Source organism: Amia ocellicauda, chromosome 10, assembly GCF_036373705.1.
Source record: "Amia ocellicauda isolate fAmiCal2 chromosome 10, fAmiCal2.hap1, whole genome shotgun sequence".
Taxonomy (NCBI): Eukaryota; Metazoa; Chordata; class Actinopteri; order Amiiformes; family Amiidae; genus Amia; species Amia ocellicauda.
In genome coordinates this window covers 20415995-20428530 of record NC_089859.1, presented here as the reverse complement: position 1 = coordinate 20428530, position 12536 = coordinate 20415995, and the positions used below count along the sequence as shown (strand labels likewise).

The 12536-nt window shown below is 50.9% G+C and overlaps 1 protein-coding gene across 8 annotated transcripts in view; it reads right to left on the bottom strand.

Annotated features, from left to right (window-relative positions):
* The window catches only part of akap9 (A kinase (PRKA) anchor protein 9), a 61558-nt gene that overhangs the window by 34627 nt on the left and 14395 nt on the right, over positions 1-12536 (bottom strand). For 6 of the 8 annotated variants that reach the window (XM_066715447.1, XM_066715450.1, XM_066715449.1 and 3 more), the window contains exons 5-16: positions 11973-12149; positions 10878-11033; positions 10328-10525; positions 7264-9879; positions 5748-5852; positions 5121-5337; positions 3924-4003; positions 3427-3571; positions 3235-3332; positions 2583-3091; positions 996-1056; positions 33-389 (exon numbers count right to left, since the gene is read on the bottom strand). In XM_066715447.1, the coding sequence (XP_066571544.1) occupies positions 33-389; positions 996-1056; positions 2583-3091; positions 3235-3332; positions 3427-3571; positions 3924-4003; positions 5121-5337; positions 5748-5852; positions 7264-9879; positions 10328-10525; positions 10878-11033; positions 11973-12149 (4719 nt within the window). The remainder of the gene's footprint in view (positions 1-32; positions 390-995; positions 1057-2582; positions 3092-3234; positions 3333-3426; positions 3572-3923; positions 4004-5120; positions 5338-5747; positions 5853-7263; positions 9880-10327; positions 10526-10877; positions 11034-11972; positions 12150-12536) is intronic. The other 2 variants (XM_066715452.1, XM_066715448.1) reach the window with 2 other exon arrangements.

Genomic DNA, 12536 nt, shown 5'->3' with positions numbered 1-12536 from the left:
CTGGAAAAAGCCAAAGCAGATAAAGACAGTACCTTGGCGATCTCCTCCTCTATCCTCTCCCGGTGCTGCTGCTCCACGGCACTGCTGCTCTGGGGGGCCCCCTGCTCCTCGGCCCCGGGGCCCTCGATAGACCGGTCCTCCCCGTTCATGCCCTCGGGGTCGTGCTTGTCTGGGCGGCTCAGCTCCTCACGCACAGCCTGCAGTTCGGCCCGGTGCTGCTCCCCCAGCCTGGCTTCCAGCCGCTCAAGCTCAGCGCTGTGCTGCTCCTTCAGGGCAGTCACCTCCTGGAGGTACTTGGCATACAAGGCCCTGCGCAGGACCTGCAGTTGCTGGGTGAGTCCCGCGGTCTTGGGGCTTCGGAGGACCACCTCTGGATCCACGTCCTCTGCCTGGGAACGCAGTGGGGTGAGATTACTTTCCCTTCAACATGTTTAAATAGTTTCCTGAGCTGCTGCACTATAACAGATCAGTCAAAGACCAAGAGCAGCCTTCGTGTCAGTCTCAGGAGGAAGAATCAGTGAAATTCACCCCAGACCCTTCAGCACAGCTACAGATCTATCCACCGGTCTCTCAGCCTCCTGCACTGACCGCGGCTGGATGCCAAGCGCAGTCGCTGCTCAGCACCACTGGAGGAATGGAGAGCAACCCTACACGGGCATCTTTAAGCCCCGGCTCTGCCATGCACGAGGAAATTGGTCTCTCATGCAGTAAACTATAGACATAGTCCAGGTTATGTAATTACACTGTTCCCCTCAATGCCCCCTCCCCCAGCTCTCAGCCTGGCCTCTTTGTGCCGCTTCCTGCGAGAAGTGGAGACGTGCGCTCGCCACAGGCTGTATTCCACTTAACGACGGCTCATTGCGCCTTTTAATTCACATTAAATCAGCAGTTCCCAGAGGATGTGGTGATACGGCATTTATAAAGAACATTGATGAAGGAATATGCATAGAAAATACAGGATGATCAAAGATGTTTGGAGAAGAGCAAAGGCCTACCTTGAGGTCTTCGCTGCTCTGCGGCTCCTTGTGCACAGAGAGGTGCGTCTCGCTGGAGGCACTGGAGGACATGAGAAACACGGTCAATGCATGGATTCAAGAAGCAATAATATCATAAACAAAGAAAAAGGCTAACTGTACTGCCGGCTTAATCTGTTACTTTGCAAGCCAACTTGACTGAAATTCATCAAACTGAAGCATTTCTGATATTACACTTATATATGTATGTAATATTTAATTTTAAAATGTTTAAAATAATTATTAACACTTATATAATATAATTATTATATTATTACTTATATGTTATTATAATATACATTACTTATGTTAAGTATTACTTGTATAATACTTTTATTTAAATGGAAAGAATAAAAATCATAAAAAATCATAATAATATATATATATATATATATATATATATATATATATATATATATATATATATATATATATAAATAAATGCAAAGGGGGCTCATATAAACACTACACTTTCATCTCTAACACAATTCTACAGGTACAAGAGTAAGGAAAATGTCTTTATCCCCCTGGACTGAAGAACAATCTCCATAATATAAAAAGGTTTTGTTCACTTTACTACCAGGCCAGCAGATGGCACCAAAACCACCTTCTTTGCTACAAAACAGATCTGTGTGCCGCTGTTCACATCTACCATGAACTGTAAGGGCTTTTAAACCAGTCCAGCCGAGAGTCCCCTCTCTTTGTGCTGCACCCCCACAGCACCGGACAGACACTCCTTTAAACACACCGAAAGGAAATCCATCACTCAAAATATCCATCAGGCAGGGAGGGCTAAACGATCACAGCATTTCATCGAGAGCAAAATATGTTTGTGTGTGTGTTTGGGTGTGTGTGTGTGCAATGCAATACGAACCTGCATATTATGTTTGAATATAAACACAGAAGAGAACTGTATACAAAAAATAAAAAACAATCCCATTCTTCTTTACCTCTAACTCTGTAAACGGGTGATAAAAAGGTTTGAACTGGACTAACTGGACCCTTTGCTTTACATCAGAGATTTGACTGACAGACTTCCTCAATTATGGAGAGTGAAGCCCCTTGGAAGCAGACAGAGCAGTCTAATTAGAAAGTTCTGTAAGAGGCACTAACGAGGTTGCTGTAGGAGCTGTGATCGCTGTGGCTGAATGGCGGGGGGGTCAGGTGTCTGTCTGGCCTGGTGTCGGGTTGCGATACGCACTCCTGCTCTCTCTGCATCACCGGAACCTCATCAATGTTTGAGGTCCACCGAGAGGAAATAAAATCCCCCCCCCCCCCCCTCCAAGCCAACATCTTCAAGTGAAACATACAACAATCTGTCCTCTTTTGCAACATCTAAACTCTTCCCAGCAGATCGTGAAGACAAAAGCTGGTTTCTACAGATCAATGCAAAGTGAAATCGGATAAAGTAACAATGGTGGCTGGGAGGGAACACTTGCACAAGCGCTGGACTGACTCTGGACTCGGGGATCCTGTCGCCTACATGATGATGCACTAAAATCCCAGCCGTCTACATGGGGACCCGTGGAAGTCGGCCACATCCTTCACCATCTCAACACTGATGCTGACCTGAACGGTTGTCCACTGAGCTCGTGCAGCCGCTGTTTCAACAGAAGCAGCTCAGTGGTGTAGCGCTCCTCCACGTCCTTCGCCTGCTGCTGGTAGTGGCTGCGCAGACGCTGCTGCTCCTGCCCGTGCTGCTGATCCATCTCCCTGTGCAGACGCTGAAGCTCCTGGCCGTGATGCTGCTCCATCTCCCCGCGCAGACGCTGCAGCTCCTGGCCGTGATGCTGCTCCATCTCCCCGCGCAGACGCTGCAGCTCCTGGCCGTGATGCTGCTCCATCTCCCCACGCAGACGCTGTAGCTCCTGCCCGTGATGCTGCTCCATCTCCCCGCGCAGACGCTGCAGCTCCTGCCCATGCTGTTGCTCCAGATCACTGCGCTGCTGCTGGAAGTCCTGCAGATGGCTGGAGTCCTGGGCGCTGGTGGAAGCGCGGTCGAGCTGCTCTCGCAGGCTGCGGATCTCGTCCTCACTGCGTCTCTTCAGCTCGTCGTATGCCGTATGCAGCTCCTCCAGCTGAAACACAAGGAAACCAGACTCAACACTCTGTCGTGTGTCATCTGTCTGTCGGTCTCTGCAGGTTTGTGTTAAGTAAGCTCATGGGACCCTGATTCTGTTCTGAGGATGGGCAGCGCACAGGTTCACCAGGCCGCTCTCACCTTGTTGCAGTCGGTGTTCAGCATGGCCTGCAGGTCTGCCAGGCGACTGTACTCCTGCAGGATCCCGTCTTTGAGCGTCTGCAGATCTGCAAGCAATTCTGAAGAAAAAAAAAAAAAAAAAAAAAAAGGTGTTAGGTGACAATTACAAGTACTCGTATCATCCCAGATTGTTTGAGAAGCGTGTTGAAATACCTTTCGCTTCACGCAGCAGTGAGCTGGAGTCTCCATTTTTACCTGTTTTCCCATCGCCGGACCCCTCTAAGCTGGTCTTCAACTCTGCCGTGTGTTTATACTGCAGCGGCTGTAAGTAATCCTCGCCCAGGACCTGAGCGAATGACTAAACACACCGTTTAACACGAGTTACTCAGGACATCTGCGTATAGGACTGCGACGAGCAAAATGTCTCCAAGAAAAACAACTCTACTGTGAGGTGATGGGAGAAATTGAGGGGGGGGGGAAGTGTTGCCAAAGCAGCTCTGGCTCTTAAGAAGCCCCCTTATGTCAAAGCTGAATTCTTAAAATAAAATGATAATTATATAAGGAGAGAGGAGAGAGAGACAGGATTGTGGAAATCCATACAATAGGAGAACAAACACAAACCTCACAAAAGCGCAGTTCTGAAAGGCACATTTGTTAACTAGCTACACCTGTGTCTACTCAAAACATGCATATTGTCATTCATATTTTACCAAGATCAGTTGCTTGCAGTCCTCTGTCACCATGCCAATGAGTTTCTGCTGCTTGGAAGATCTTGGCTCATCCCCATAACCTGCAGGCAACACAAGAGATGCCATGAATATTTTGTTTTCATACACAGATTTTACCCCCTACAGCAGGTCCCCTTAGACACCAAGATGGCACTGCTGCCACCTGAGCAAGTCTTTCCAATCCCACCTTCACTGCACCTAGACTTCCTCTATAGAGGAACGTGGATCCATTACTCAGAAGATTACCGATCAAGGCGAGTCCTGTGACCCAAGACAACAGCCAGGGAACAGGATCCCATGAGGAGGTTTTAAAGTTCATACAGCTGTCATTGAATCGTCTTCATATTTAATTATTACGTGCTGTATATCGTACTATAAGCACTAAAGTTACACTCTTCTTCTTATGCCAGCTCTTGCCACAATGATACGCTATTAAAAAGGGATTCCTTACAATTGAAGCGGGTTCTAGCAGGTGGATGGGGGCACCGCTTCAAAACAAAACAAAAAAATGTTTCAAATGTGATGGATGAAGTGAAGCTTGGAAGCGCATTGGTGTTAAACCAGGTAAAGATCTTCATGTCCCGTCGAGGCCGCGCACAACTCTGCTTGACACTAATTTGATCCCCTGGTGCACTCGCTGACAGCCGGCTTCAAGTTCTCGTTTGTGGAGAGGTTTTGGCGCCCCCCGCCCCACCTCACTAGAAGAGATTGATGACATGACAGCTAACAGGGAAGTGAATACTCGGTGAAGAGGTCTGGCCGGGACTAACACAGCAGCTAAATAAAAACCACCTAAAACACTGAGGTGTAAAGTTGTAAAGAAAACGCCCGGCGCCCGGAGGGAGAGCAACAGAACCTGAACCAGCTGTACGACCTGTACAGAGCCTCTTCCGTAACCCCGGGCAAGACCGGGGAGAGGATGCTCAGGCACAGCAGTGGCTCTCGGCTCCGTCCCAAACCGAGCTCTACATTATGTCACGGACTGAACTCATAACCAGCCCGGTGAGAGATCTTTAACAAGGGGGAGATGTCAAGTTACATATACACTTGATATCAGGCACTTGAACTCTCCAGCGATTTGTAAAGGGATTCAACTAATTACGTAGATAACGCGAACGCTGGATCATTGGGAATGTAGCTGCTCGGAAGTGAAGTTTTAACCCTGCGTGTGCCTCTCACCTGACTGCTGTTCTTCCATGTCCTTCAGCTCCTGCTGGTGTTTCTCCTGCAGCTGGCTCAGCTCCTGGGCGTGCCGGGCCTCCAGCTCCTCGGTCAGCGTGCGCAGACTGGTCTCCTTCTCCGCATGCAGGGTCTCTCTCAGCAGCTCCAGCTGCGCTGCGCTGATCTGCGTGAGGCTGATGCGCTGGGCCTCCATCTGCAGCCGCAGCTCGTCCTGCTGGAACAGCATGGAGGACAATGTGAGATGGCACGAACCCTGCAGCCGGGGAACAACGTCCCCGAGATTTTACTTAAACAATTTGGACTTTCAAGTAAAAGATTCCTTAATAAAAATGTATATAAACTGAGCATTTTGGACCAAATGTAGGACAGAGCAACGCAAACACACTTGCTTCTGTTCATACAAAGTAAAAAGTAAGCTTCCTTCAAACAGCAATAAGATCAACACAACCCTCGGACACTTGTTGCCGCTGGACTGGGTCTATATGCACTTCAAAACAGTGCCACCACTGTGATCGGTGAGAGACGGAGGATCTCGGGGGGGTGGGGGGAATGCAGTCGCTGCCACAATGCAGGCTCACAGACTGGGATCCATCAGAGGGAAGAGCGTTAACTGCACGGACTCACGCTGAGCTGCAGCTGCTGCCGAGCCTCGTCTCCCCGGCCCCCTGCGCCGCGTGCAACCTCCTCCACGCCAGACTGAGCCTCAGCCACCGGCAGGTCTCTCTCCTCCTGCAACAACAAACAAGTGAGAGTCCCCATCACTACTGGGAAAGTCTGTCTCGTTTGCACATCGTTGAGATTTAAATGTCCCCTCTCACAGAGCAGCTGTTTCCACGCATATCACTGCATTAACTCCAGAGCAGAAAAAGAGCAGAAGACAGGAGGCGGCCCAGCTAAATTTGGACACTATGACGTATGCGTTTCTGGTCTTTTTCTTTAGAGTGTAAATGTGTTTTTAAGCTGGCACTGTAGCCATCACATCTCTTAGAGAGATGCCTCTTCAGCTCAAAACAGTGCTGTTTTAACCAGTCTAAGAACGGGTTAAACAAGTTAAACAGTGCAGGGCTAATCAGATCAAAAATAAAGCCGGGAGGAAAGTCATATGACTTATTCTAATTTATTTGTTTTTTAAACTAATTTTCCATTAATCTACAAAAGGGATAAACAAATGGATATATAGCTGTGATCTATAATATATATACATCTAGATAGATGGATAGATAGATGAAGATCTCTCTCTCAACAACAGTGGACTTGATCTCCATGCAGCAAGATCTCCTGTATACACATGGCACAGGTGTAGAGGAGAAATACCCCGGGTGAACAAACTGAAGCCCTGGGCCTCTCACGGTCATGAGAAGCTTTTCATCACCTGTCCTGCATCTCCTGGACACAATGCCATCTGCATAGGACATCTAACACACATATACAAGGACTGTGCTCTCAGGGCCCTTGAGCTGAGGACTCGCCCCGCCTGTGAGTCACAGACCCGAGTCCTAATTAAGCTTCAGTCCGTTAGTCGCTGGCAACACAGAAGTGCTCTCACACTGCGCTCGCAGGCTGATTAGCACAGACTACAGAAAAGCTTGTTAATTAATTACACTGCACACAGCATAGTGGTTATGTAAAAGAACATTATTTGACCTGTAACACACTACACAAGCATCTACAAGATACTGTATGAAAAATATCCTTTTTAAAAATAAATCCACGGAGCACCGGAGACTTTGAAGCAGAGGGCAAAATATTCATATGAAATTCTAAAAACTAAAACAAACATGAATCCTTTAAACAATCCTGAGACTTGAAACATTAACTTCAGGCATATTATTATTTTGAATGTATATAATGAACAGTGATAAACATTGTAACAGTATATTATTTATTCTGACATTGCAGAAATATATTTTCGCAAGAACATTTTGCAATGGAACCTGTTGAATGGTTTTACTACCAACACGCACATTTATATATATATGCACCAGGAAGAGAGGGAGGGAGAGAGAGAGAGATAGAGACAGAGAGAGAGAGAGACAGAGAACGTGAGAGGGAAAGCCAGAGAAATGGAGATAAAACAGGATCGAGAGAAATACACGCACTACACCACCAGCACGTACACACACAACTCCGAAGCACTTACCGCCGTGAACATGCTGCCCTCCTCCTTCTCCTCGTCCTGCTTCTCCAGGGAGACCTCCGGCTCGCTCTCCACCCTCAGCCTCTCCTTCAGAGTCCGGATCTCCTGCTCGGCCGCGATGAGTGCCTTCTCCTTTTCCTCCAGCTTGCCGTGCAGCGACTCCTCCACCAAGCCCTTGTGCTGCACCAGCTCCGCGAAGCCCAGCTGCTTCCCCCTCAGTGCGTCCAGCTGCCTCTGCAGTTGGTCCCTGTCTGCCTGCAGATTGGCCAGCACAGGGGGCTGGGCTGCCGGTTGACCCTTCAGATCCCGGAGCCGAGCCGACAGCGCCTCGTTCTCCAGTGCCAGGGTGAGCCGCTGCTGCTGTGCCTGCTCCCGCTCGCGAGTGGCGGCCAACAGGGAGGACTTCAGGGCTGACACCTTGGTCTCCAGCGCTTTGATCTGGAGGTGGTGACCCGCCACAGAGCACAGCCCGCTCTCGGCACCCTGGACAGCTGCGGCCGCAGACGTCTGAAGACTCTCCGGGGTCTGTAGTGGCTGCGACTGCTGCTGCTGCTCTTGTTGATGTTGATGATGTTGTTGTTGTTTTTCTCCTAACTGCCTCACTCCCTCTTCCCGTGCCTCCCATTCCCTCTGCAGTTCCCCGTATTTCTGTACGACCTGCTGGCTCTCCTCCTTCACCAGCCGCAGTTCGTCCCTGAGCCGCTCCGTCTCGTCCTGCCGTGCCGCCAGTTGAGCCGACACCTCCGAGAGTTTCAGGCACAGCTCTTGCTTCTCCCGCTGAGCCACTTCGAGCTTCTCCATGAGCTCTGTCGTGTCCTTCTCGATGACCTCCCCGCCGTCAGCAGAGTCCTCATCCATCATGCCCGCCTTGCCCATCTCCACTGCGGCGTCGCCCCGTCTCCCTTTGCCTGTCCGCAGCGTCCGCGCTCCCACCTGCAGACCTCGAAGGTTGGCCTCATCGTCTCTGGCCCCCCTAAGGATCCTCTCCTCCAGTTCAGCCTTCACTTTCACCAGGCAGGTGTACTCCTCCTTCAGCTCCTGGTAATTCACCTCAAAATTTTTCTCTGCGAAAGAGAACGTGTTTTCCTGCCTTTGGATCTCCTCCTTCAGCTCAGCCAGCTGCCCGTTCAGCTCTTTGTTTTCACGAGCAAGAGCTTCCACTCGCTTCTCAGCCGAAGCACTGGACTCCATTCGCTTGTTCACAGCCTCTTTGGCTTCTTTGAGGAGCACGTTCTCGGACTCCAGCTCCTTGATCCTGTGTCCCAGGCTGACCTCCGTCTCCTTCCTCTGTGTCTCCAGCAGCTCATTCTTCCTCAGCAGCTCTTGCACCTCTCGCTCCAGAGTGCTCTTCTTGCACTTCCCTGTCCTCAGCTCCTGCAGCTCGGTCTGAAGCTCTTGCAAGCGCTGGGCCTTCTCTTCCGCTCTGGAGCTCTCGAGCGCCCGGCTCATCTCCTCTCTGGTCTCAGAGATTTCGCGGAGCAGCACCTCCCTCTCGGCAGCCAACCTCTCCTTCTCCAGCGTTACCAGCTGCAGCTTTTCTTCTAAGCTCTTCTCCAGGCCCACCAGCGCCTGCTCGTGCCTCAGGGCCAGCTCATCTCGGAGGTTGTGCACCGCCACCTGTCCGTCTCTCTGCAGGTCTTCTCGCAGCTTGGTCAGCTCCTCCTCGTGGCTGAAGAGCAGCTGTGTCCTCAGCCGGTCCAGCTCGGCTTCTTGTGACTCGGCCATCCGGTCCAGCACGGCATCCTTCTCCCGCTCCAGCATCTCCAGCTTTATCTTGTAGTTGGTGACCTCGGACTCGTGCTTCGTCTCCAGCTCCCGGGTGGCCTCGGCTGCAGCCGCCAGCTGCCCTTGCAGGTCCGTGATGGTGGCATGTAGCTTCCCCACCTCGCTCAGCTTGTGCTCCTGGTCCGTGATGCTCTGTGAGGCTCTCTGCACTTTCCCACGGGCGAACCGCATGTCCTGCACAAGGTCCTCCACCTGGCTCTGCAGGTTCAACTTCTCCTTCGCCACCTGCAGCAGCTCCTGGTGGGTCTTTTCCTTCAGCACCTGCGTCTCCCGCAGCTTCTGCTCCAGCTCGCCGATCCTCAGGTTTAGCAGACTCACCTGGCCGCTGTGCTCCGCGGACTGGCTCCGCAGCTGCTCCAGCTCCAACCGGTGCTGGGCGACCAACCTGTCTGTCTCGGCTGCGTGCTGCAACCGGAGCTCCTGCTTCATCTGGACAATCTGCTGGCCATACATCTCATCCAGCTCTGCCCGCAGCTGGTCCATCCTCCTGCGCAGCTCCGGCTCCATCCTCTGCTCCCCCTCCGAGGGCAGGTTCCCCTGGTGGATGCGCTTCTGCAGCCCCTCCACCGTCCCCATCAGCTGCTTGATCTCTCCCGACGACATCCTCTCCTTCTGCTTGGACCCAGACAGCTCGGCACGTAGGTTCTCCATGTCCTGGTCTTTTGCGGCGACCTGCTCTGCCAGCTCCTTCAGCGACCGCTCACATTTCCCGAGCTCCTCCTCTAGGCGCTTCACAGTGCTCTCCTGCTCTGCTAAGATTCGCTCCTGTTCGGCAATCGAATTCTCTTTCTCCATTAACTTCTGCGCCATGGATTCCTCTTGCAGCTTCGCCAACTGTAATTAGACAGCAGTTTTTTAGATATTAAGAGTAATCAAGGCCCTTCATTTGTTAATATGAATGCGTCCTTAACGTTTTAAGTATACAATCGTATAAAGAACTTAAGGAACCAACTTTTTATCACTTACACAATTTTAAAAGTTAAATGTAAACAAATGATTAGTTAAATTAAGGGTTCAATTAAGAAATTGAGAGCTCGGTTGGAACAAAAAACAGCAGGACAGGAGGTCCTACAGGAGCAGGGAACAGGAGCAATCTGCTACAGATTGAAACTATGAGGGGATAACCTTCAGTGCAAACTTGGCTTAAACGAACTCTTCAAGTTTAATTCCTCTTTCCTGTCACTATTTCATCTCCTGCTCGAAGACACCACTCTCCTCACACAACAGAACCGGCGCCAGGAACAGAGACGGCCGGCTCTGAACACACCAAGACCGGGCTCACCGTGTCGGCCTGCTGGACCCGTTCCTGTAGCTTGCTGATCTGCCGCAGCTGCTCATCGCTCTGTCTGTGGACGTCCCTCAGCTGCAGCTCCCTGTCCTCCAGCTGCTGCTGATAAGAGATGATCTGCTGCCGGGCCTGGAGGAGGTCTGCCGCCGTGCTGGTGTGGCTGCTGTTCCTCAGAGTCTCCCCGGCCTGCAACTGAAACACACAGCGCTGGTCACACCGTGGCACAGAGCAGGACGAGTGGCCACAGCTGACGGACTGAGTGATGGGAGTGGCAGAAAAGCACCACACGGGGAGTAAGACTGAGGGAAGAGTAGACTGCTTTACCAATCGGTGAGAAACAACACAGATATGTTCCCTTGTGATTTCACGGTTCATAACTTACGATTTAATTGGCGGAGGTGGATCGGATGGTACTCTGGAAAATAAGAGCCTCCCAGGACTCGGGAGAACTCCCAGCAGCCGCGATGCCATACGAGGGATCTATTATCTTAAGCCAAGTGGAGTGGCGTCCGTTCCTCCACGTCCCGCCCTGCACCCGACTCACCTGCTGGAACTGGATCTGCAGGTTCTGGCTCTGCTCGGTCAGCACCAGAAACTCCCTCATGATGTCGTCCTTCTCCCGGCGCGCCTGCTGCAGGTTGGCCGTGAGTTGGGTGATGATGCCGTCCCTCTGCCTCAGCGCCGCCTCAAAGTCATGGAGCTGGGGGAACGATGGCAAAAGCAGGTTGGCACAGTGACCGGGCGAGTGTAAGGCCACCAGCGCTGCTTCTCTTCCTACATTGTGTGGGGCCCTCCCTGGGAATGCAGGGTCCCTCTTATCACCATTTACCACAGTGAGGCTGCACAGTAATTTGGCACGGCTGTTCCGTTAATGTTAAGAACATTCGCATTCCATCTGACAAACTGACCAGTGGACGTGGGTGGGCTGAATCATTAAACCAGTGAAGAAGAAACCCTTCAGCTACTTCAAAGAAACATCGTTTAAAAGCAATACTCCATTAGACTGGGAAAATGTCTCATCTCAATAAGAAATGACATCACTTCCCAAATCATAACTGTCTGCAGTGAGTAAATGTATCTTCCTCTACTATCAAATAGGCACAGAGCGATTTTTGCAGGATCTCTCCCAGCGCCACCTGAGGATCACCAGGTTTACAGCTAGCACTGAATTCCTGGCTGGGGAATTAAACAATCAGGACCCTGACCCAATATGATGCATTTACAGATGAGGGAGAGGGAGAGAGCGAAGAGCGGGAGGTAGCCAGACAAGCATTCAAAAAGCTAATTTCACTTCACTAACAATTTCAACCATCTGCCATTACCTGACAAATCATGAACACACTATGAAACCTGCTGACCCTGTCTGTGTTAATGATTCATATCAAGAGCAGGAGATAATGTGTGCGGTCTCTGTGCGCACTCCCCACAATCAGAGGAGACAATAGTGGCAGCGGTTTAATTACTGTCAAGGTCAGATCTGCAGCACAGCTCTGCTCAAAGTAGGAAATATGAAATAGGAAGTATGAAATAACAATTCAAACAGCAGGTGGGCGAAAAGAACGCTTGATTTACAGTTTTGTTTTGCCCTCCCCGAATCCGTGTTCCCTGGCAGGAGCACGGCGGCGGGAACTGAAGGTACCTGTTGCATTTCCTCGGAGCCGTGCGCCGCACTCGACTCGTCCTGCAGCTCCCAGCCCGGTTCCTCGTTAGCCAGTGGTTTTGCCACCAGCTCGTCCTCCATGGCGTGCGTCTCCCGTGCCGGGGGGGCCCGGGCTTTGTGCTCAGAATGAGATGCAGAGAGGTGCGTGTCCTCTTCCTGAAACGAACCTCTCACAATCAGCAGCCGCTGGAGCGCATGACACAGCAACACAACCTAAATCAAACCTCTATCTCCCCCCCCGCCAAAAAAGAACAAACAGTGCCCGAATTGTTCAGCAGCTCAGCAGTAACCCTTCCGCCCCCACAGCAAATTTGCTCTTGGATTATAATTTACACTAATTTACAATAAAATGTCTATGAACTCTTGACCCCTCCACCATTTATCCCCCGTGTCAACTGTTAAAGAGATGTTAAAAACCCCACATAGCAGCTCCATCTCCCCCGGCTTGTGAATTGAAAATGCCGGTAGCGTCAGACTCATAGCTGCCTGGGTTAAAGGAATGTGTTAGTGCAGTAAAGGAAAGTTAGCCTGAGCAGACTGAGC